Source organism: Typopeltis vanoorti, chromosome 20 (assembly GCF_054136105.1).
Source record: "Typopeltis vanoorti isolate ZY-2024b chromosome 20, IOZ_Tvanoo_1.0, whole genome shotgun sequence".
In the NCBI taxonomy this organism is placed as follows: domain Eukaryota; kingdom Metazoa; phylum Arthropoda; class Arachnida; order Uropygi; family Thelyphonidae; genus Typopeltis; species Typopeltis vanoorti.
Window position 1 is genome coordinate 25,246,309 of NC_143568.1, and position 20,880 is coordinate 25,267,188.

The 20,880-nt window shown below is 36.9% G+C and overlaps 2 protein-coding genes across 3 annotated transcripts in view; one reads left to right on the forward strand and one right to left on the reverse strand.

Annotated features, from left to right (window-relative positions):
* Positions 1-13,270, reverse strand: part of LOC150095288 (peptidyl-prolyl cis-trans isomerase FKBP1A-like) — a 93,915-nt gene extending 80,645 nt beyond the window's left edge. The window contains exons 1-2 of the mRNA XM_090410790.1: positions 13,107-13,270; positions 12,857-12,904 (exon numbers count right to left, since the gene is read on the reverse strand). Of these exons, the coding sequence (XP_090266916.1) occupies positions 12,857-12,904; positions 13,107-13,143 (85 nt within the window). The 5' untranslated portion in view covers positions 13,144-13,270. The remainder of the gene's footprint in view (positions 1-12,856; positions 12,905-13,106) is intronic.
* Positions 13,271-13,365: 95 nt separating this feature from the next.
* LOC150095289 (deoxyribonuclease TATDN1-like) overlaps positions 13,366-20,880 on the forward strand; it is a 336,553-nt gene continuing 329,038 nt past the window's right edge. The window contains exon 1 of one of the 2 annotated variants that reach the window (XM_090410767.1): positions 13,366-13,435. The gene's annotated coding sequence lies outside the window, so the exon portion shown is untranslated. Of the gene's footprint in view, positions 13,436-14,196; positions 14,421-20,880 lie in introns of those variants that run through there. The other variant, XM_090410769.1, reaches the window with a different exon arrangement.

A 20,880-nucleotide genomic window follows, 5' to 3' on the forward strand; every position in this document is an offset into this window, starting at 1 on the left:
AGTTTTCTCAACACATAAAACATGACCTACCCTATGCACGTTTTTTTTTTTTTAAATAATTCTCCCACACATGAAAGACAGAAGAGAGAGACCGTCTACTGCATGAATGCAGATTTCTCTCACCACTCCCAAAAACAAGGAGCCATCAAAACTAACAAAGAAATGCCAATTTGCTACACTAATTCAGTAGTTGTAACACCATTATATGATCAGTTATAGAATCTGTACATGAATGTTTTAAATGCAATTTTTATCTGATATGTTAAAAGTACTATACTATATATAAAAAAGGCAATATCTTCCGAAAATATAAATTATGAACAAAATTCATATCCCACTGTAGATGCAATTTAGCCTATTATGGTTAGTCTGCAATGATATCTAAACACATTCCTAATTTACAATAAATACTGGTCTGGTTAAGCAGTTAGCGTATCCACTTTCCAGCTAAAAGGGCTGCAAGTTCGAATCCTGCCATGGGCATGGACATTTGCGATTGTCTGTGAAATTACAAGTGGTGGTGGGAAGTACATGGTGTTGTAGATGATGTGGTTCACTGTAGTTGGTGGATTGAGTGGTCCAGACGGAGAGTTATAGAGTAGGTGCTCTCCTTCAATAAGTCTCTGCACTCCTTGGAGGTTTCACGTAATAATAAATCCAAATTGTTATTATTAAGACCACAAGACTAACTACAACAGCGCCCATGTACCTTGAGGAGAAAATATTGGCACTAAAAATGATTTAAAATACAGTCAATGCTGTAACACATAAATTTAACTAACCTCAATGATAATGAATATTTTAAATCATTCACAGATTCATATAAATCATTCTTGATATGCAGTATAGGGGTGCACATGATAGCTCTATGCAATTACCAGTTCCTACTGACAATTTTCTTCCTAATTGCCTTATTATTATGCATCTAAATGCACCGTAGTATTTCAGGAAATTGACAATGACAATGTAGACTAGATAACTAAATATTTTAATTATTATTCCCTATATTTCACTACAGTTAAATTGGAATCTTCAAGGATTAATACATCAGTATCAAACACGTACATGCAAGCACACTTCAGTACCAAACTGCTATCTTATGATACCAATATATTAATCCCTGAAGATGGCAATTTAATTTTGGAAAAATATAGGAAGTAATCATTTAAATATTTAATTATCTTGTATATGTCATCAATTTCTTGAAAGAACATGATGCATGAGAATCAACGTATAAGCTAAACACCAGGATAGAATCTAAATATTGACAGATCTTTTTCATTCTGTTTAAGTGATTTTACCACTTTAAATTTTATTCACAATGCTTATATTTGTGGTCTCCAATATCTTTGATTTTATTTTAACCCAACTCAAAATATATATAGGAAAGGAATGGGATGACCTAGGATCAAGAGGAAACAATTGGAATTGAAGAGGGTTCTAAAATGAATAAGCAGAAAGGGAAATGGCCCCAGTTGAGCATGGAGAGATCACATCAAATGAGTGGTATCAGTGGAACTATCTGTAGATCCAGGAATGAGCTATTGTGTTTGTACACAAATGCTAGAAGTGTAAGAAACAAGGCAGATAAAATAGTTACACTAATTCAGTCTGTTCACCCAAAAATTGTTGGAATAAGTGAGACATGGTTAGATGAGGACATCCTGACAGGAACAGAGATGAAAGGGTATGATGTGTTTCATGAGGATAGAAGGGATAAAAAGGAAGGCAGAGTGCTATTGATGAGAGAGAAAGAGTTATGTTCATACAAAGTAGAGATGCAAGACGGTTTTGAGGCAGTATGGTGTGAGATAGAGGTGAATGGAATGAAATACTTGGTTGGATGTTGTTATAGACCTGGTAATGTGGATGGTAGTAATAATGAAATGTATAATCAAATAAGAAAAAAGTGATCATTATGGACAATTTTAATTATGGCAATATAGACTGGAATGATGAGATAGCAACTGGAAGTAAAGAAAATGAGTTTCTGAGGAATAACTACCTCAGACAGTATGCAACAGAGGGCATGCAGGATTGATCGTCTTGGATTTGGTCATCTCATCAGAGGATGTAATTATAAACGAGGTGTCAAATCACCCACCATTTGGTGAGAGTGACCATGAGGTGATTACCTGGGTGATTGCCAGCAGAGTGTGGACCTTTCTAAGAAAAAGGAATATGTGAAACTACAAGGGGGGGGGGAACAGAAGATGTTACAGAAGATGTGATTATAAAGAGCTCAGAAGAAGCTTGAGATGTAGCATGGAATGAAGAGTTAGCTGGAAAAGAGATCAATGCAGCTTGGGGGATCTTCAAGAACTCTAGTGGATGCAATGTCTAATTGTATTCCAAGGGTGAGAAGGTTAAATAAGGTAGGTGTGAAATGGATGAATAAAGGGATTAAGCATGCGATACAGAGAAAAAGGGCATTATGGAGGCAGCATAAGAGAAGTGGAAATAACCAATTCCATGAGGTCTACAAAGACCAAGCAAGGAGGGTGACTTGGTTGGTGAGGGTAGCTAAAGAGAGCTATGAACAGCAGTTGGCTAATGAAGCCAAAAAGAATCCTAAGGAATTCTTTCGATATGTAGCAAGCAAAAGAAAAAATGATTAAGGAAGGATGACATTGATTGGAGAAAATGGTATAAAGACAGCTGTTACAGAAGATGTGGTAGAGATATTTAATGAGCAGTTCATAAAGGTCTTTCTCACTGGAGAGATTGAGAGCAGTTGATAATGGGGAGGAGAGATTGACTGTAAGTGAGCAAGAGGGGTATCGGGAGTTGAGATGTACATAAGACTGTGGGACTTGATTCTATATCACCATGTATTCTGAAGGAATGTGCCAGGGAGTTAATGCCTGCCTTGACATATTTTTTTAATACGAGTCTTGCACTCGGTCAAGTTCCTAAGGAGTGGAAGTAGGGCAAGCTTGTGCTACTTCATAAAGGAGGTGATAGAACTCAAGCATCAAACTATAGGCCTATCTGTGTGTAAGGTGTTGTAGTTAAGTTGTTGGAGAAACTTGTAAGAACTAGGATCCAGAATTGGATTGACAACAATGGTATTATCTTTGATGGACAGCATGGATTTGCTAAAGGGAGGTCATGTTTTAGTAATCTACTTACTTATTACAATAAGGTGACTATTTCCATGGACAGAGGAGAAGGATACACAGTAATATACTTAGATTTTGCAAAGGCTTTTGATAGATTACCACATGATAAGATGATAGACAAACTGAAGTGGATGGGGTTGAATATTAGATTGGTGCATTGGATTAGAGACTGGCTATCTAATAGGTATCAACATGTTGTGTATGGGGGAACGATATCGAGGAACGATATCAGACCCTCAAGGGTCTTTTTTAGAGCCATTGCTGTTTAACTTGTATATTAACGATATTATTGAAGATTTGGATGGAGATATTCAGTTGTTTGCAGATGATGCAAAGTTGGGATGAACCATGAAGAGTAGAGTAGAGTAGATATTGTGGCCTTATAAGAAGACTTGAATAAATTGAGTGATTGGGTACGTGAATGGGGATGTGAGCTCAATGTTGCAAAATGTAAGGTTTTTAAAATTTTTGGGAAACAAAGATGGGATGCAGAATTAATGCTTGGTGAGGATATATTTTCAGAGGTGGAGGATATAAGCGATCTGGGGGTAATAGTGAATAACGATCTGAAATTTAGGGGACACATTGCCAAAATTGTGAAGACAACACAAAGATTTCTGGGATTGATGCAGAAGACACTGACTTGTAGAAGTAGGGAGATTATTTTCCATTGTATAAGGCTTTGATTAGGCCACACATGGACTATTGTTCCCAGATTTGCTCACCTGGTTTTCAGAAGGATGAAGTGATGCTGGAAAAGGTCCAGAGGTGACTGACTAAGATAGTTTCTAACCTCTGGAATGTCAAATATGAGGGAAGATTGAGAAGATGCAATTTGCAGAGTCTGGCAGACAGGAGGAAGAGGGGGGGGGATATGATAGAGACCTATAAGTTAGTAAGGGGTTGTTATAGGTTGTTTCTGGAGAGGGTCTACAGAAAACAGTGGGAGATCAAGGGAGAACCAGGGGTCATCCCTGGAAACTGTATAAAGAGGGTGTGAAAAGCAGTTTTTTTTGCATGCAGAGTTGTGAATGATTGGAATACCTTGCCAGAAAGTGTGGTGTCTGCATAAAATTTGAGTGTGCTTAAAGCATGGTATGATGAACTGTGTGTATGATAAAAGGATCTCCCAGATGAGTCTTTGACTCCGTGGGGGGGGTCTTGGATAATATAATAATAAAAATATGTTAGGAATGGTCTGAACATTATAGAATCTTGTATACTACCAATTTCAGGGGAAGATTAAGCTGGCTTAATCTGCCTCTGAAATTTGAAATTGAAACCCCTGGCAGTAAAATTTATGGGACCCCCTAAAAATATCTATGTTTGGAAAAGTTAACGACATTTCTCTTGCAGCCTGATGTACTTTGTGTGGTGATATTGAATTTGTCTTTATCTTCTTTTAAAAATAGCAGAAACTGTTCCAATTCATCATCAAACTGCATAATATCTATATCATTCTTGTAGATCTCTTAATTTTTCCACATAGCTCGGGGCCCCTTGTGGCTGTCAGGTCTGACACCTGCTTGATCCATCTCTGTTTAATTTGGTATATTTTATAGCACACAGAACATTAGACCTTATTAAACTCCAATAATATATTTGTATAATATGTATGAATAAACAAGAGAAAGAGAGTAAAGAGATTCAATCATCAGAGGAGTACTTAATGAAAGCATGGCAAAATTTTGTTTCCCTCATACAGAAATTAACAATATTAGTGATGCTATCAGGATGCGGAAAGGTGAAAGAATTGATTGTTTTAGCTGACATCAATGACCTGAGGAGTGTAAGTATTGTATAAAAGAGAGTGTGAAGAAGTTATTGTAAAAAGTGAAAAATTAAGAAGATCGAGTAAGTGGTCATATAGAAGAGTGAGAGGGCATGGATTTTAAGTCTCATGCAATGCTATATATATATATATATATATATATAACAAATGAACTGAAGAGGAGATCACTGATAGCACAGCAGTCAATATGCAGGTTGTGCAGAACAAATGATATAGTTTATGGAACTCTGGTCTGAATTTGATGGACATAAGGTGTCATATAATGCTGACAGACTGCAGTTAAATGAATTTGCAGTTAAGTGTCTAGAGAGCATTGTTCACTGATAATGTTGAAGCGCAAAGTCAGGAAAACTAAAGCAATTAGGTTGGATGCAGGTGAGTGTGGTTATTCTTTTACTCACCTACTTCATGGGCACCCATGAAGTAGGTGAGTAAAAGAATAACCAAAAAATGTGACCTCTGGTATCTCCAGCATGTCGAATGGAGGTGTAAATTCAGTATTCCCTTAGGAACCTAAGGGAATACTCCAGTTTCTATATACTAATACTAGAAGTATTAGGAATAAAGGGAGAAGTTTTTGGTATTGGTTAGCACACTCTCACCAAAAGTCATAGGTATTAGTAAGTTACAGGGACAGAATGTGAAGGATTTAATATTTTCAGGGAAGATAAAAAAGTAGAATGAAAGGAGGGGTATTCCTTATTAGATGAATTGCAGACAGAGTAAGAGATAGGCAGGTAGGCAGTTCTTGTGAGGAAATCTGATGTGGATTGAGGCCAACAGGGCCAAATACACATTTGGTTACTGCTATAGGCCAGGAGGTTCCACAGACGATGTGGAAGATATGGATGAGTGCAGGCTGAGTAATTATTATGGGAGACTTCAACTATGGACACAGATTGGAAGGAGAAAAGAATCACATGGTAGGAATAAAATTTTTAATTTATACACCTACTGAGATAATTACTTGAAGCAGCATGTGATGGAGGACTCAGGGTATGAGAGTATTGGACTTGTCATAGGATTCAGAGATCAATAACCAGGGTGGCCACATTTGTCACAGGGGAGAGTGACCATGCAGTCTTGACTTGGGAGGTTACAAAAATAAAAATATAAAATAAAATAAAAAGAATTTTCAATCAAGAAGGGATATATAAGTGGAACTACAAGCAGGTGATTATGACAAGCTTAGAAGGCAACTTGATGCAGTGCCACGGCATAAAAATCTGGAAGGGAAGGATGTTAGCAGCATGATGTATATTGATGGAAGCAATAGACTATGCCCAAAGTCAGGAGGATTAATCATGAGTTAGGTAGATGAGTACTATCATTAAGCAAGAGCTGAAAAAAAAAAAAAAAAAAAATTTGGAGGGTATAAAAGGAGAAAGGTGACCAGCATGGTAAAGGCAAAATCAAATTATGAGAAGAAATCTGAGAAGGCTATCCAAAGAATTCTTTCATTATGTTGCAAGTAAGAGGATGAATGACTAGAAGGATAACTTTAACAAGTGCAGATGGTAGTGAGGTAAGAAAAGAAGATGAAATAGTTGAGTAACCACTTTGTAAGGGTATATCATCCAATATGCAAGGAAACTGGCAATGCCCCCGACTAAGCTTTTGAAGGGCTCAGCTCTGGCAAAGTCCTAAGGGAGTGAAAGGGGAGGGACAAAATAATTACCCCAGTCCTGAAGATACTTTCAGGTGCAAACTTTGTTTGCTCACACTTGGATAAAGGATTAAACTAAATTTATTATACTCTAACCAAGTGAAAAATAAATTTTTGGCAAAATAATTATTTTGCATAAATGAGGCTCTAAGACTGCAGCAGCAAATTACAGACCAATCACTGCAAAAGTTGGCCAAAGAGAGAATTCAGGAATATGTGGATAAAAATATGATATTCTAAGGTGCAGTATCGCTTTGTGAAGGGCTAGTCCTGCTTTAGTCATTTACCAAACTTTTTATAATAGTGAGAGCTGAGTTGGATAAAGGAATGGCTACACAATGATAAAGTTGGATTTTGCAAAACACTTGATAGAACTATATAGGACTACAGAATATGGAACCTCTGCTACACCAATTAGGACAAACATGGATGGATAATAAACTGGTGATGGTGATATGGATATGAGGGTGGCTGAGTGGACATATACCAAATAGTATATAGAGGAGCAGAATCCAGGAGAAAGCAAGTGCCTAGTTGTGTGCCACAAGGCCCTGTACTTAGTTTGCTATTGTTTAAATTTGTACATAAATTATACAGAAATGATTTCAAGGAAAATGTCGAGTTTGTCCTGATGATGCAAAACTGGGTAGGATAACATTTAATCAATAATGTTCTACATTCTTGATGAGCTTGCAAGATGATTTAAATAAATGACAGTATGAGCAAAAAGATAATGGGTGCCAGTTTAATGTGAAAAAATGGCACCCATTATCTTTTTGCTCATACTGTCATTTATTTAAACTGGCACCCAGGAACAAAGTTATTCATTTTGGGATAAAAAGATTACAATCTATGTCTGCATATTGCATTGAGGGAACTGTACCCTAGGAAAAATTTACCCAATTCTTTGAACAGTTGTGTCCAAAGAATTGGGTAAATTTCCATATTATCATATAGTAATCCAAATTCAGGCATTTGAAAATCAAGTTGATCATGTGGGATATACCAGTTTTTCCCTCGCATACAAAACATCTTTGGAGTAGAGCTCAGAGAGCATATTGTTAAGAGTGCCAAAGTAGCTCATAGGATTACTTGATTATTGAAGAACACACTAAGAAACAGAGATGAAGTTATCATTCCTCTTTATAGGGCCTTGATACATCCACATCTAAATTACTGTGCTCAGGTCTGGTCACCTAGGTTTCTTGTGGATAAGGAAGTGGTGGAGAGAATCCAGAGATAAGTGACCTGGATGGTGAGTGGCCTATGTGAAATGCTCTTTATGATGATAAATTGATGGTTTGTGGGTTGCAGAAGTTGGTTGGTCAATAGTTGAAAAATAGGAGAAAAGATAACATTTAAGTTACTTAGAGGATTTTATAGAGTGGATAAAATCCTCTAAGTAACTTAGAGGATTTTATAGAGTGGATACAGAGGAATATTTCAGCATTTGGTAGGAGGGAGACAGAACAAGAGGTCATCCCTGGAAGTTGAGTATTGTGTGGCTAGCAAGGGTGTGAGGAATACATTTTTTGCTTGGAGAGTGGTGAATGAATGGAATGGGTTTCCAGTCAGTTGTGAGTGCTTCATCTGTCAATGGTTTCAAGGAGAGGCATGATAAATACTGTGTTGATAGTTTGGGTCTCTCATGATGAGTCTGGACTCCATGGAGGTGCTAGTACAGTAATATTTCATCCTATGTTACAAGAATATTGTCAGGGAGAGAAGAGAAGATTAGTTGATTATATTCAAAACATAGTGACTAGACATGAGCCACTTGCTCATGCCTCAGCCACAGCTGAGTTAACAGGAGAATGCACTATTAGAATTAGTAGAGAAACAATGGATAGCATTTGTAATTCAGGTTACATAACTTACTCATTATTACAAAATTTCTGAATGCTAACAATGTCAAGTTCTTTCTTAATATCATCATTCTAAATATGATTATGCATTGATGCCATTTGTTCACTCTCCTAATTTTTCTCAAAACTCACATTTTTGTGGTTTCCAGTCTTTGAGTTCTATTTCTAGATTTTATGAGGGTTACAGATGAGTCATTGAAATCCTTAGGAATTTTAAGCCATCATTCTTGTTATGATTGTTTACCAGATTAGCATCTTGCAGGCTGCTTCACTGAATCTGCATTTGCGCCAGATGTTGGCATGAACATAAGGACTTGGTACCTTTCCAATCAATTCGATAGCATGTTAAAAGCAGATGATCAGAAAATTCTGATTTTCCATGATGAAGGAATATGACGATGAAAGAACATAAATGAAGGAATCATTTGTGTTCTTTTCATTTTGGTCATCCAACTACAAAGAGAAGATCACCTGAGAGTAATGTAGTTCGGCCATTTTGAATTACAAAGCAGCTAGGGTATGAAGCTAATATGTGTGTAAATTGCATGAGTTATTCTAGCAGGTTTGTCTGATTTTCAGAACATAGTGACATAGTGCATTTGTGCCAGATGTTGGTATGAACATAAGGACTTGGTACCTTTCCAATCAATTCTAATAGCATGTTAAAAGCAGATGATCAGAAAATTCTGATTTTCCATGATGAAGGAATATGATGATGAAAGAACACAAATGAAGGAATCATTTGTGTTCTTTTCATTTTGGTCATCCAACTACAAAGAGAAGATCACCTAAGAGTAATGTAGTTCAGCCATTTTGAATTACAAAGCAGCTAGGGTATGAAGCTAATATGTGTGTAAATTGCATGAGTTATTCTAGCAGGTTTGCCTGATTTTCAGAATGAGAAACCAAAGTTTCTAAGAGGAAAAATCCTGCCACCATATGGGACCAACTGACTCACCATCAATTGAAAAGTCCTTGTAAAGGTTCCTTCTATCCTATATGAAAAGACCTGGGATTTGAACCCTTGCCTTTAAAATCAAAGGGTGGGTAGTATGATACCAACTGGGATAATTTGGAAAGTAAGCCTTTGTGTCAGACTTGATCAAAAATACACTGGAAATGTTAAAAATGATATATGTAGTTTTCTCCAAAAATCTTTCCATGGCTTATATCCAAAGGTAGGTGGATGTTAGAAAAGGAGATCCACTGTGGATTGGGAGTGGCACAATACATACTGGAGCACTTCCAAGTACTCATCCTGGTAATTAATCGGTGCTACCAATATGGATTTTGCTAATCACGACCAATACCAGTTCCCTTCATCAACATTACCCATCTATGGACATGTGCCATGAAAAGGCTCGGAAAAACCTGTGCAGTTGAACTGGACATTGCCAAGGCATTTGAATGGTTTGGTACTGAGAGCTTCTCAGCAAAGTGCCATCTTATGGTCTGCCTTCCTCCCTTTATAACTGAATTTACAGTATTCTCTCAGCTTGTTCACTACATGTAATGGTGGAAGTTGTTCTCTCTTCATATTTTCCTATTAATGCAGATGGGCCTTGGGACTCTTATTTCATTCTCACTCTTTCTCATATATATATGTATAAATGACCTGCTCTCACTTAACTCAAATCTTACTCAGCTTTGCTAATGACACATTCTCCACTCATACAACAATCTTTACAGTGCTCAAATAATTCAAACTTCAAGATCTACAATAAGTGTCCTAAATATGGATATCCATGCCACCCTACATTGGGCAATAACAACCTGCTCCCTTTCAATGTTACAAAACACAAGCATCTAAATTTTTGAATCTGATCACTGCAACAGAGTATGTTATTGAGAAATCTACAGTGTCAAATCTACATATCAGTAAAATATTTGGGTTTCTGCTTGGTGGTTTCTGATAAGAACGAATCAGTGAACTGTTAATCAAAAAGCACTATTAAAAGGCGAATATGGACTCCTGGATATAGTTCATATCTGTAGGTAGTTTTCAGTATCGAGACCACATATTAATATAAAGAGTTTATTAAAAATAAACAATTAAAAAACCTGACAAGTTTCGTTGCAAGACGTACATCATCATCAGGGGTAATGGTATATAAAGGTTTAATACAACAAAAGCTTATTGACAATTTAGATGACACATTCGATGTTTTTTTTTTTTTTATAATTTCACAACTGTCAAATAATTGAGAAACCCGAATACAAATGATACATTCGTTACTGTATGCGTGTTGGAACATTGCTAGTTGCCACGTTCCATGGCTCATGCGTGCTATATCCAAGATCCAAGGCAGTTAAATTTTTGATGAAGGTAGAGCACACTTGATGTAAAATCAAGCCTCGATTTTTATTACGCTGTGTAGGGATCCTAAGCATTAGTGCAGCTTCTTTAAATTTCCCTATGAAACAATTGTTATCAATATATGACATGTTTGTCTGTTGCCAGAACACTTGATGGCCAGTAGTGTCTATGTGGAATGCTAAGCCTGATTTGTGTTCCCTTCTTTTTTCGATGTCTTTTACATGCTCAGCCATGGGGATCTTTCCTAACCTTCCCATCGGCCTACATAAATGCCATAAGAGCAAGAAATCTCATAGATGATTGGTTTTTTCATGGGGTAATGTGGCAGTTTTGGTGGATGTAGGAACCTTGATTTTTTTGCAAAGTTTTTTAATTGTTTATATGTTAATATAAATTCTTTATATTAACATGTGTTCTCAATACCGAAAACTACCTACAGAACTGCTTAACCACAGAAACCTACATCTACATAGTTTATATCTTTTAAATAACGTAATATCATGGCAAATATATAATATACATTCAAAATTGTCGATTCTTGACCATAAGGATTAATGGGAATAAACTATTATTTAGATATTGGTCAAGTGTAGGTGAATAATTATTTTAATTACCAACTAATTTCGTCAGCTTATGCTGTCAGTTTCATTAGGGTACAATCAGGAAAGCTAAGAAAACGAAAATTACAAGCTAAATGTTACTGGCAATTCTATTTCAATAACAAAATAGTGCGCATGAAACAATATGTGTGTCTCAGATATATGATTTACTTCACATGGTGTATTTCGGTAATTGGATTGTATTTTTTTATATAATAAGCTATATAAAACACAATGAATTGATAAAAGACCTGACAAGTTTCGTAAATCAAACGACTTACATCTTCCGGGGAAAGAGGTAACTTAAAGTTAAAACACAAAGAAAAGAGAAATTATTAGTAATAGTTCATACTAAGCAGTTGTGGTCATCTGACTATTTATAAAATTAAAAATCAGAGTGCAGATTCACAGTAATGATGAGTTACTTGTTGAGATGCATTTTGTAGTTTGCACTGAAATTCATTTCTTGTGTGTTTATTGTTCTAATTAAAGTCTTCCATATGTCTGGTAGGATTAAACCTTGGTTCCTGTTGAGGTTATTTGTGTAACGGGCAACTGTAGCGGCTTCTTTGAAGATTCTGGAATGGTAGTTTTCTTCTATATATGGCATAACTTTTATTCCATTCAATAATGTGGTTGGTTGTGAAGAAGTGGAAAGAAAGGCCAGAAATATCTTGTCTGTTGTTTCTAACATAGCTGATGTGTTCCTTTTGTCTCACTTCGAAGCTTCTAGACGTCTGACCAATGTAACTTAGAGCACAGGGACAAGGGATAAACTCCTGCATGTTTGTAGAAAGGATTGGAATCTTTTGGTGATCTTAGAAATTTCTGGATAGTTTCAACTGACTTGAAGGTCACTCTAATATTGTGTGGTTTCAGGAGGCGAGCTATTTTTTTGGAGATGGTACCAACATATGGAATAGTTATAGTAGATATATATTGGGTGTCATCATGTTGTCTTTGTGGTATATCAAAGAAGAGAATCTTGTTAACAAGTCTTCTAGGGTAGCCATTTAGGAGTAAATCGTTTGATATTTTATTTAATTCTTCTTGTAGATCATTATGGCCTGTGGTGAATTGTATAACTCTTTTCTTTGGCTTGTGAATAATGCTGAGTTTTTGGACGATGTGGTCCAGTATTTGTTGGTTTTCTATAAACTGATAAGTTGACACTTATATTCTTTTTTCTTAATTATGATGTCTAGGAATGGTAGTTGTTTGTCCTTTTCATGATCTAGTGTGAATTTGATAGTAATGTGGAACATATTGATTTTGTTTAGGTAATCTAATAGCTCTTCCTTTTTGTGATAAAGATGTCATCAACAAATAATATAATATAATATACATTCTCAATCACATTTGAAATTTACATTTTAAGTACTTTCCTAGATGATAAGAAACAGATAATTTTATCCTCTGATAGTTCTGCATATCACATGTAAGTTATTCAAATGAATTCTGCATTTAAAGACCAAAAGTGTATTTTTCACTTTACCTGTATAATGCACTACCACAGTCTGTCCAACTTTAGGAAACGTTTGTCCTGGGGGAAAAAAAAAAGCTCTTGAAAAATGTGGCTGTCAGTATGTTGAAAATACTTTGTAATATAAGCATAATTATTAATGTATCAAAACGATTATTCTACATCATACTCCTATAGGTTTAAGTTAAATTAAGATTTTTTTTAAAAAAAAAAGTTTTGAACATTCTAAACATTTCGGGGTACTAAATATATCCACACCTACCATCGCCAGGATTGATTGTTTCTATCTCAACACCCATTCTGTCTAATACAGAATTAGACTTGATACAGCGAGACAATAAATCCAGCCCGACTATGCTGCACAATATCTCACTTATTTCCGGACTTTTAGTGAACTCTGTTCGACTCCACTTTTCGGTAACAGCCCTACTCTCTGGCTAACTAAAGTGACATCTAGTGCTCGATTCCTACAAGAACAAAAAAAAAGATTAATAGAGAGCGCTGATGTCACACTATTCTTTTTATCGTCTGCTCCAGAGACGCTCAGGATTTGCACTATTACTATCAGTAATTTATCGGCTGATGTGATATGTGAGTATTGGTAAATATTTTTGGGATATAGTATGTTGTTGGTGTAAGATACCAGATGAGTTCAAAAATCGTCGAAATGTTTTATCTGCATTGTGGAACTTGAGATATTAGAAATTCGCTTATACTGAAAAAACTTATCATAAAATAATAATGATAACTGATATTCGTAATAAGACTTAATACTTCAAATATAATTACCGCTAATTGATCCTTATATGTTTCCTTGTTTATGCTTTATGAAACCACAATGCAGAACGTATTGAAAACAATGTTGGCTGCTTTATAAGCAAATTATCATAAATGACTTCCCCCCCCCGCCCCTCTAACTGTGAGAAGAGTGATATAAAATTGGGTTAGTCACAGCTGTGTTAAATATTTAACGTAATTTTAGTGAAATTCATGGAATAAGCAATTTCTTTAATTACGCATATGTTTGTAGAAATAAGCAGTAATGTTATCTTCTTCCGGAAGCTTTTCTTTCCAGAAACCCCCGAGAAAACATATGCAACATATCTCCAGCGTTAGGAAGTGAAAAAGAATATCGTGTTAATATTCATTTCAGAATTATTTAGTCAAATCGAGACTGTGCGGCGACCAAGCAGTGAGGCCTCCTCTGCCTATCCATTTTCCTGAGAATCAGTTGTTGAGCATAGTCCGTACAGTTGCTACATAATATGACAGCGCTCCATCCTGTTGAAAAATGAGGCCCTCCACATTATCAATCTAGGAAAACACAAAGTTCTCTAGCATATCCAAGTATGCCACACTTATAATTGTCTCCTCATGTAAAAAAATAATGACCAGGAAAATGGATAGGCAGAGGAGGAGGAACCAATTTCTTGGCCACCATGCATTCCCATAGAATAACAGCAACCGTAGAAGCAATATTCCTGTGGATATGCTAATCTGAGTGTGGTCTGAGCTGGAATTCTGTTTTGATGTCAGTAGGGGTGTAAATGGTGCACTCATTGAGTTCCACTAACAGGTAATCAAACTGTGACATTGTACTTTGATAATATATGCTACATACATTTCTGCTTGTAAAATGTTGTGAAATAAATTTCATTGAAAACCCCGGAGTTCTTTTTCGGATACCCTGTGTGTGTGTGTGTGTGTATATATATGTGTGTGTGTGTGTGTGTGTGTGTATATGTATGAGCAGGGGGGGGGAGTCCTGATAAACACCTAGAATAGAAAATAATTAATTTTTTATATCCTAAAAAAAAGAACAAATTATTACAATTGATGAAACATGGGGGTTAAAGGGTTTTAAGATAGTTTTTTCTTGTGATTATATCAATTGCTTTAATATCATTTTTGTTCTAGGTGTTTATCAGAACATTCCATACCCCCCTCACACACACACACGTGCGCGCACACACACACACACACACACACACACATATATATATATAATCTAGATTATTACTATAGTGGAATACTGAAATATGCAACAAATCTTGTTTTTGCAGTTTAGATTTTCTTTTAATGTATTCTCCTACTAGTTCTTGTTCAGTAGCATGGTTATTATCATCATCATGATACTTCTGTGGAATCTCAGGATTTGATATGTGAAAACACTACACATTCTGCTGTCTATGCTACACTGCATGTTTTTTTTTATGTTTGTGTGTGTGTGTCATTTGTATGCGAATGTTCTCTGGCCAGTTTGCTAGGTGTTTTCACATGGGAGAAGACTTCCCCCCCCTCTCCCTCCATGTAAAATGTTTAGTTGAGGAAATGCATACTCTAATATAGCAGTTATGTAAACAATGCCATTAATTTATTTTTATTTTGTTATAAGTACAATGTCATCTCTAATACACACATACATATGCAACAATATTTGATAAAATTTGCCTTACTTCAAATTTCATTGGAATATTGATTAGTGTCAATATTTCTAAATATAATGCTACAATGATTATTTATCTCGCACCTAAAGACAGGCTCATTGCTCAGTTGGTTTCATCAGAGCCTTTTGGGTGGAAAGACATGGAATCAAATCTCTTCTGTGACATGAGAAAACATTATCAGTCTCATATGCAGTGGAGCATGTTTCATTCCTGAAACATGCTGCTCCACCTGCATATATCCACGTTCCATCCCTGGGAGATATAGGATACTATTTGACAAGGGTGGCAATAGAAAATCACTTTGTTCTGTGATAATTCCCTGATTTATTTATCGTATGGCTTGTACACATGGTTAAAAGACAATAAGATATAATACACATGAATATCTACTTACTTATTACAATAAAGTGACTGCTTCCTTGGACAGAAGAAAAGGATACATAGTAATATACTTGAATTTCGCAAAGGCTTTTTGATAGCATACCTCATGATAGGTTGACAGTCAAACTAGAGCAGATGGGGTTGGATATTAGATTGGTGCATTGGATTGGAGACTGGCTATCTGATAGGTATCAACAAGTTGTGTATGGGGGGAGCGATATCCAGGAAAAGGAAAGTCACTAGTGGAGTGCCTCAGAGGTCTGTTTTAGGTCCATTGCTGTTTAACTTGTATATTAATGATATAGGTGAAGATTTGGATGGAGATATTCAGTTGTTTGCAGGTGATGCAAAGTTGGGATGAACCACGAAGTGTAGTGAAGATGTGGCCTTACAGGAAGACTTGAATAAATTGAGTGATTGGGCATGGAAATGGGGATGCGAGTTCAGTGTTGCAAAATGTAAGGTTTTAAAATTTGGAAAACAAAGATGGGATGCAGAATTTATGCTTGGTGAGAATATATTGTTGGAAGTAGAGGAAATAAGAGATCTGGGAGTGATAGTGGATAAGGATCTGAAATTTAGGGGACACATCGCCAAAATTGTGAAGACAACACAAAGACTTCTGGGAATGATGTGGAGGACACTGACGTGTAGAAGTAGGGAGATTCTTGTTCCGTTGTATGAGGCTTTGATTAGGCCACACATGGACTATTGTGCTCAGATTTGGTCACCGGGTTTTCAGGAAGATGAAGAGATGTTGGAAAGGGTCCAAAGGAGACTAAGGTAGTTTCTGACCTCTGGAATGTCGAGTATGAGGAAAGATTGAGAAGATGTAATTTGCAGAGTCTAGTGGAGAGAAGGAAGAGGGGAGATATGATAGAGACCTACAAGTTGGTAAGGGGTTGTTATAGGATCAATGTTGGAGAAGTTTTATAGAGAATAGTGAGAGATCAGGGGAGAACCAGAGGTCATCCCTGGAAACTGTATAAAGAGGGTGTGAGTAGGGGAGTGAGAAGCAGGTTTTTTTCGTGCAAAGTTGTGAATGATTGGAATGCCTTGCCTGAGAATGTGGTGTCTGCAAAGAGTTTGAATGTGTTTAAAACATGGTATGATGAGCTGTGTGTGTGTGTGATAAAAGGACCTCTCAGATGAGTCTTGACTCCATGAGGTCTTGGGGTGGTAATAATAATATAGATAAGATACACATATATGATAAAAAATAAAAGTCTACATGCAGCAAATACAAATATGAAATTTATGACAAGCATCAGATAGAAGATTTGTCATATTTTAACATTTAGGGTTTTAATTCAGTTGTTTGCCTCTGGGGATAGGTCAAAGATATCCTTAAAGTCACTTGATATGCTGTCAGCTCGCATTCCTGTACTATATGGTGAATGGTTTGGGTCTCGGCTCCACAGGGACAGTGGGGATTTGGTATCTTACCTCACTTTGAAAGTGAGTCTCCACATACACCATGGCCTGTATGAATCCTGTTAGCCGTCGTCCATATATTCCTGGGCAGGTCAAATCCAGATGGTTTTTGTAAGATGTTTGTGTGATTACGAACTTCAGGTGATACTGCTTGGGACCATCCCAAGCAGTATCACCTCACAGTACATCCCACCTACTCACCCTATTGTCATTCTAAGAAGATCACAGGCGGTTTTTATGGTAGGTCTTCTGGATTTTAGTCTCTTAGATAATGCATCTGGAATAAATTCATGTATTGGGAGATTTTGGTTATTTAAAATTCTTTTATATTCACGAAGCAAGGCTTCCTGTCGTCGCATTTCCAGAGGAGCAATGTGGCTCAACGTGGAGAGCCATTGTAAGGGTGTACTCCTAATGCAACCTGTTATTAAACGCGGAGTGGAGTTAAGTTGAGTATCTAGTTTATTGACATGGTTACTATTGAACCAGACAGGAGCACCATACTCTTCTGCACTATAAACTAGACCCATTGCAGTGCACCGCAGAGTTGTGGCACTTGAGCCCCATATAGTACCAAAAAGCTTCTGAACTGTGTTATTTCTGGTGCGAACTCTAGCAGTGATGTTAATCATATGCTGTTTATACGTCAGAGTTCTATCCAGATTTATTCCCAGATATTTAGGTGTTGGATTAAACGAAATTAATGTTCCATCAGCATATATCTCTGGTTTTTGATTTACAAGTCTATTGTTCAGGTGAAAGCAAGAGCATTCGGTTTTACCAGAATTTGGTGTTAATCTCCATTTTTTATAGAACTGCCATAAAGCTGACAGATCATTTGTCAATATTTCTTCAGTTCTTTTGATAGACTTGTCGCTGATTGCCAAAGCTAGATCATCTGGATAAGCAAACTTCCTGCTGGCTGTTTCAGGAATATCTGCGATGTAAAGGCTAAAAAGCAGTGGTGCGAGCACTGAGCCCTGAGGTAATTCATTCTTAAGCACTCTGTTTACTGATGCTTCCTCTGGTGACTACCCTGAAATATCTATCACACAGTAAGTTGTTTAGGAGATGGCCCGATATTTTACATGGGATGACCTTAAGAAATTTATAAGTCCCTCCCTCCAAACAGTATCGTAAGCTGCTGTTAAGTCAATAAAGACTGCAGTAGTCTTCAGGCATCTTTGAAATCCTGCTTCAATGTAGGTTGTTAAGCTGAGAACTTGATCTGTGCAGCTGTGATCTCTTCCTGAACCCTGCATGTTCTATTGGAACACGTTCCAAAATTTTATCACTGATCCTGTTCAATATTAGTCTCTCCAATAATTTGTAGGTTGCATTTAAAAGGGCTATGGGGCGATAGTTTTCAATTCTGTCTGCTGGCTTACCTGGTTTTAACACAGCAATGATTTTTGTCCTTTTAAATTCTTTAGGAATGCAGCCACTTTCAAGTATATCGTTAAAGAACTTAGCCAGCCACGATCTTGCATAAGGTCCGCAGTGCGTTAGGAATTCATTATGAATATTGTCAAATCCAGGAGCCTTCCTTGTTTTGATGTTTTGAAGCGTCAAGGATATTTCCTCACGGGGAAAAAAGGCAAAGAGACTTGTTCATTCTTTCGAGTTACAAACTTCATAGCCTTTAGTTTGCATTTTACCTCTTTAGTATGTTCTTTATCTATCGAGTGCTAGAAAGAGAAACAATATGAGCAGCTATCTGATTTGGATTGACAAGAGATTTCTTTGGTACATAGGGACTTGAGCCAAGCTTTTTAAGTAGCGACCAGGCTTTTCTACTAGAGTGTTTGAAATCTATGTTTTCAGTTATTTAAATCCACTTTTCCCTACGGGCAGCATTGAGACTATGGAGCAGTTCTTCTATCTCAGGATCCTTACTTTCAAGGAATTCCTGATAGGGATGTGCTTTCATTGGTCCATCCAGGCATGTATTCTTTTCAGTAGCCTTTAGGAATGTGTATTTTTGCCACTGCTATAACTACTCTAGTGAACCGTGTATAGTTTTTGTAAGTTGGGGGAATTCTTCCAAGGCATGTGTCTAGATCCGCAGTAAAGTTTTCCCAGTCGGCTTTTTGGAAATTCCATCTCGGTCTAGGAAATGTTATCACTGGAATTTGGGCTCCTAATTCTATAAGATGGGACGGTGCTGGCTATTTGGATAAACCTCAAGAATATGTCTGAAAGTCTCTACAGACTTTCAGACATATCGGTGGAGACGAATGTCAAACCTGGGTTATATTCCTTATTCCAGGCTCTTGATTTAAAGGTGCCTTTTTTCTTGGCATCAAAAACCAAGTGAAGACTGTATTGATTTGCCCATTCAGCTAATCTTTCCCAGTTTTGATCATTCCGATTGTATTTCCAAGAAGTATGATGACTGTTGATGTCTCCAGAGTACACCGTTGGGTGGGAGTATGTCTGTAGAATATCATTTGGCCAGACAGTTGCAGGTGGTTTATATACATTTATGATCGTAATTTTTGCTATTTTAACATTGATCTTATGGATTTCATCATCAGTCGAAGAAGATATCAACATGGTATTCTCAATACCATTTTGGACATATGTTGCCATGGCTACGACTGTAAGTAATCCCGAGAATGTCATAGCCAGGGATTATTGCTCTACGTGTGTTGAGTGATGAATTTGAAGGAATCTGATGTGTCTGGGCCATGAGGCCAAATGGAAAACACATCATCTACGTATCTTAGCCAGATTGAAGGTTTCTCTTGGAAGAACAAAATCTACAAACAGATTGAGGGAACTGCCATGGGTTCCCCCCCCCCCTCTCTCACCCCTCTTGCCAATTATTACATGGAAAACTTTGAAAAATGAGCCATTGACTCTTTACCTCTAAAACCTTCTATCTGGCTAAGATATGTAGATGATGTGTTCTCTATTTGTCCTCATGGCCCAGACACATTAGATTCCTTCCTCAGTCACCTCAATAGTCTACATCCAAGAATCCAGTTTACGATGGAAAAGGAAAATAACAATAGTTTACGCTTGCTAGACAACTTAGTAACACTCCTTCCTAATGGTAACCTTTCTTTCTCTGTATATAGAAAACCTACTCATACAGGCAGATACATTCACAAACTCTCCCACCACCACCACCACCCTTCCCAGCAATATGGCATTATTAAAACTCTGACCAATAGGGCCCACAATCTTTGTTCCAGTAAAACTACTCTTTCAGCCGAACTCAAACACATACACAACACCTTCCTTTCAATTGCTATGATGACTACAGAATTAAAAAAAATAATCAAGTCCTTCCCCATTCCCTGACCATCTCTTCAGAAGGACTTCAGAAATGCCATCATCATTCCTTACATCCGTGGTAATTCAGAAAAAATAGCCAGATCGTTAAAAAAGTACATTTAAGCCCCACCGTGAACTTGCTGCCCTTATCCGCTCCACTAAAGACCAGCTCCCTCCTCTTTCAGTGCCCGGTGTATATAGAGTACCTTGTTCCTGTAAACTTGCCTACTTCGGACAAACAGGCAGATCAGCATTCATCTGGTTAGAAGAACACAGATCTTACATCTGCAAACACGATTATGGTCAATCTGGCCTTGCAGACCATGTTTTGGATACATCCCACAGGATCTCCTGGAAAAACACTGCCATGCTCAACCATAGTAAATTCAAAAAAGAGACTATTCTTTGCATTTGCACTCAGGAATCAACCTAATTTAAATAAATACGGTTGCATTAAACTTCCCAAAATTTGGGAAACTTTAATTATCACAC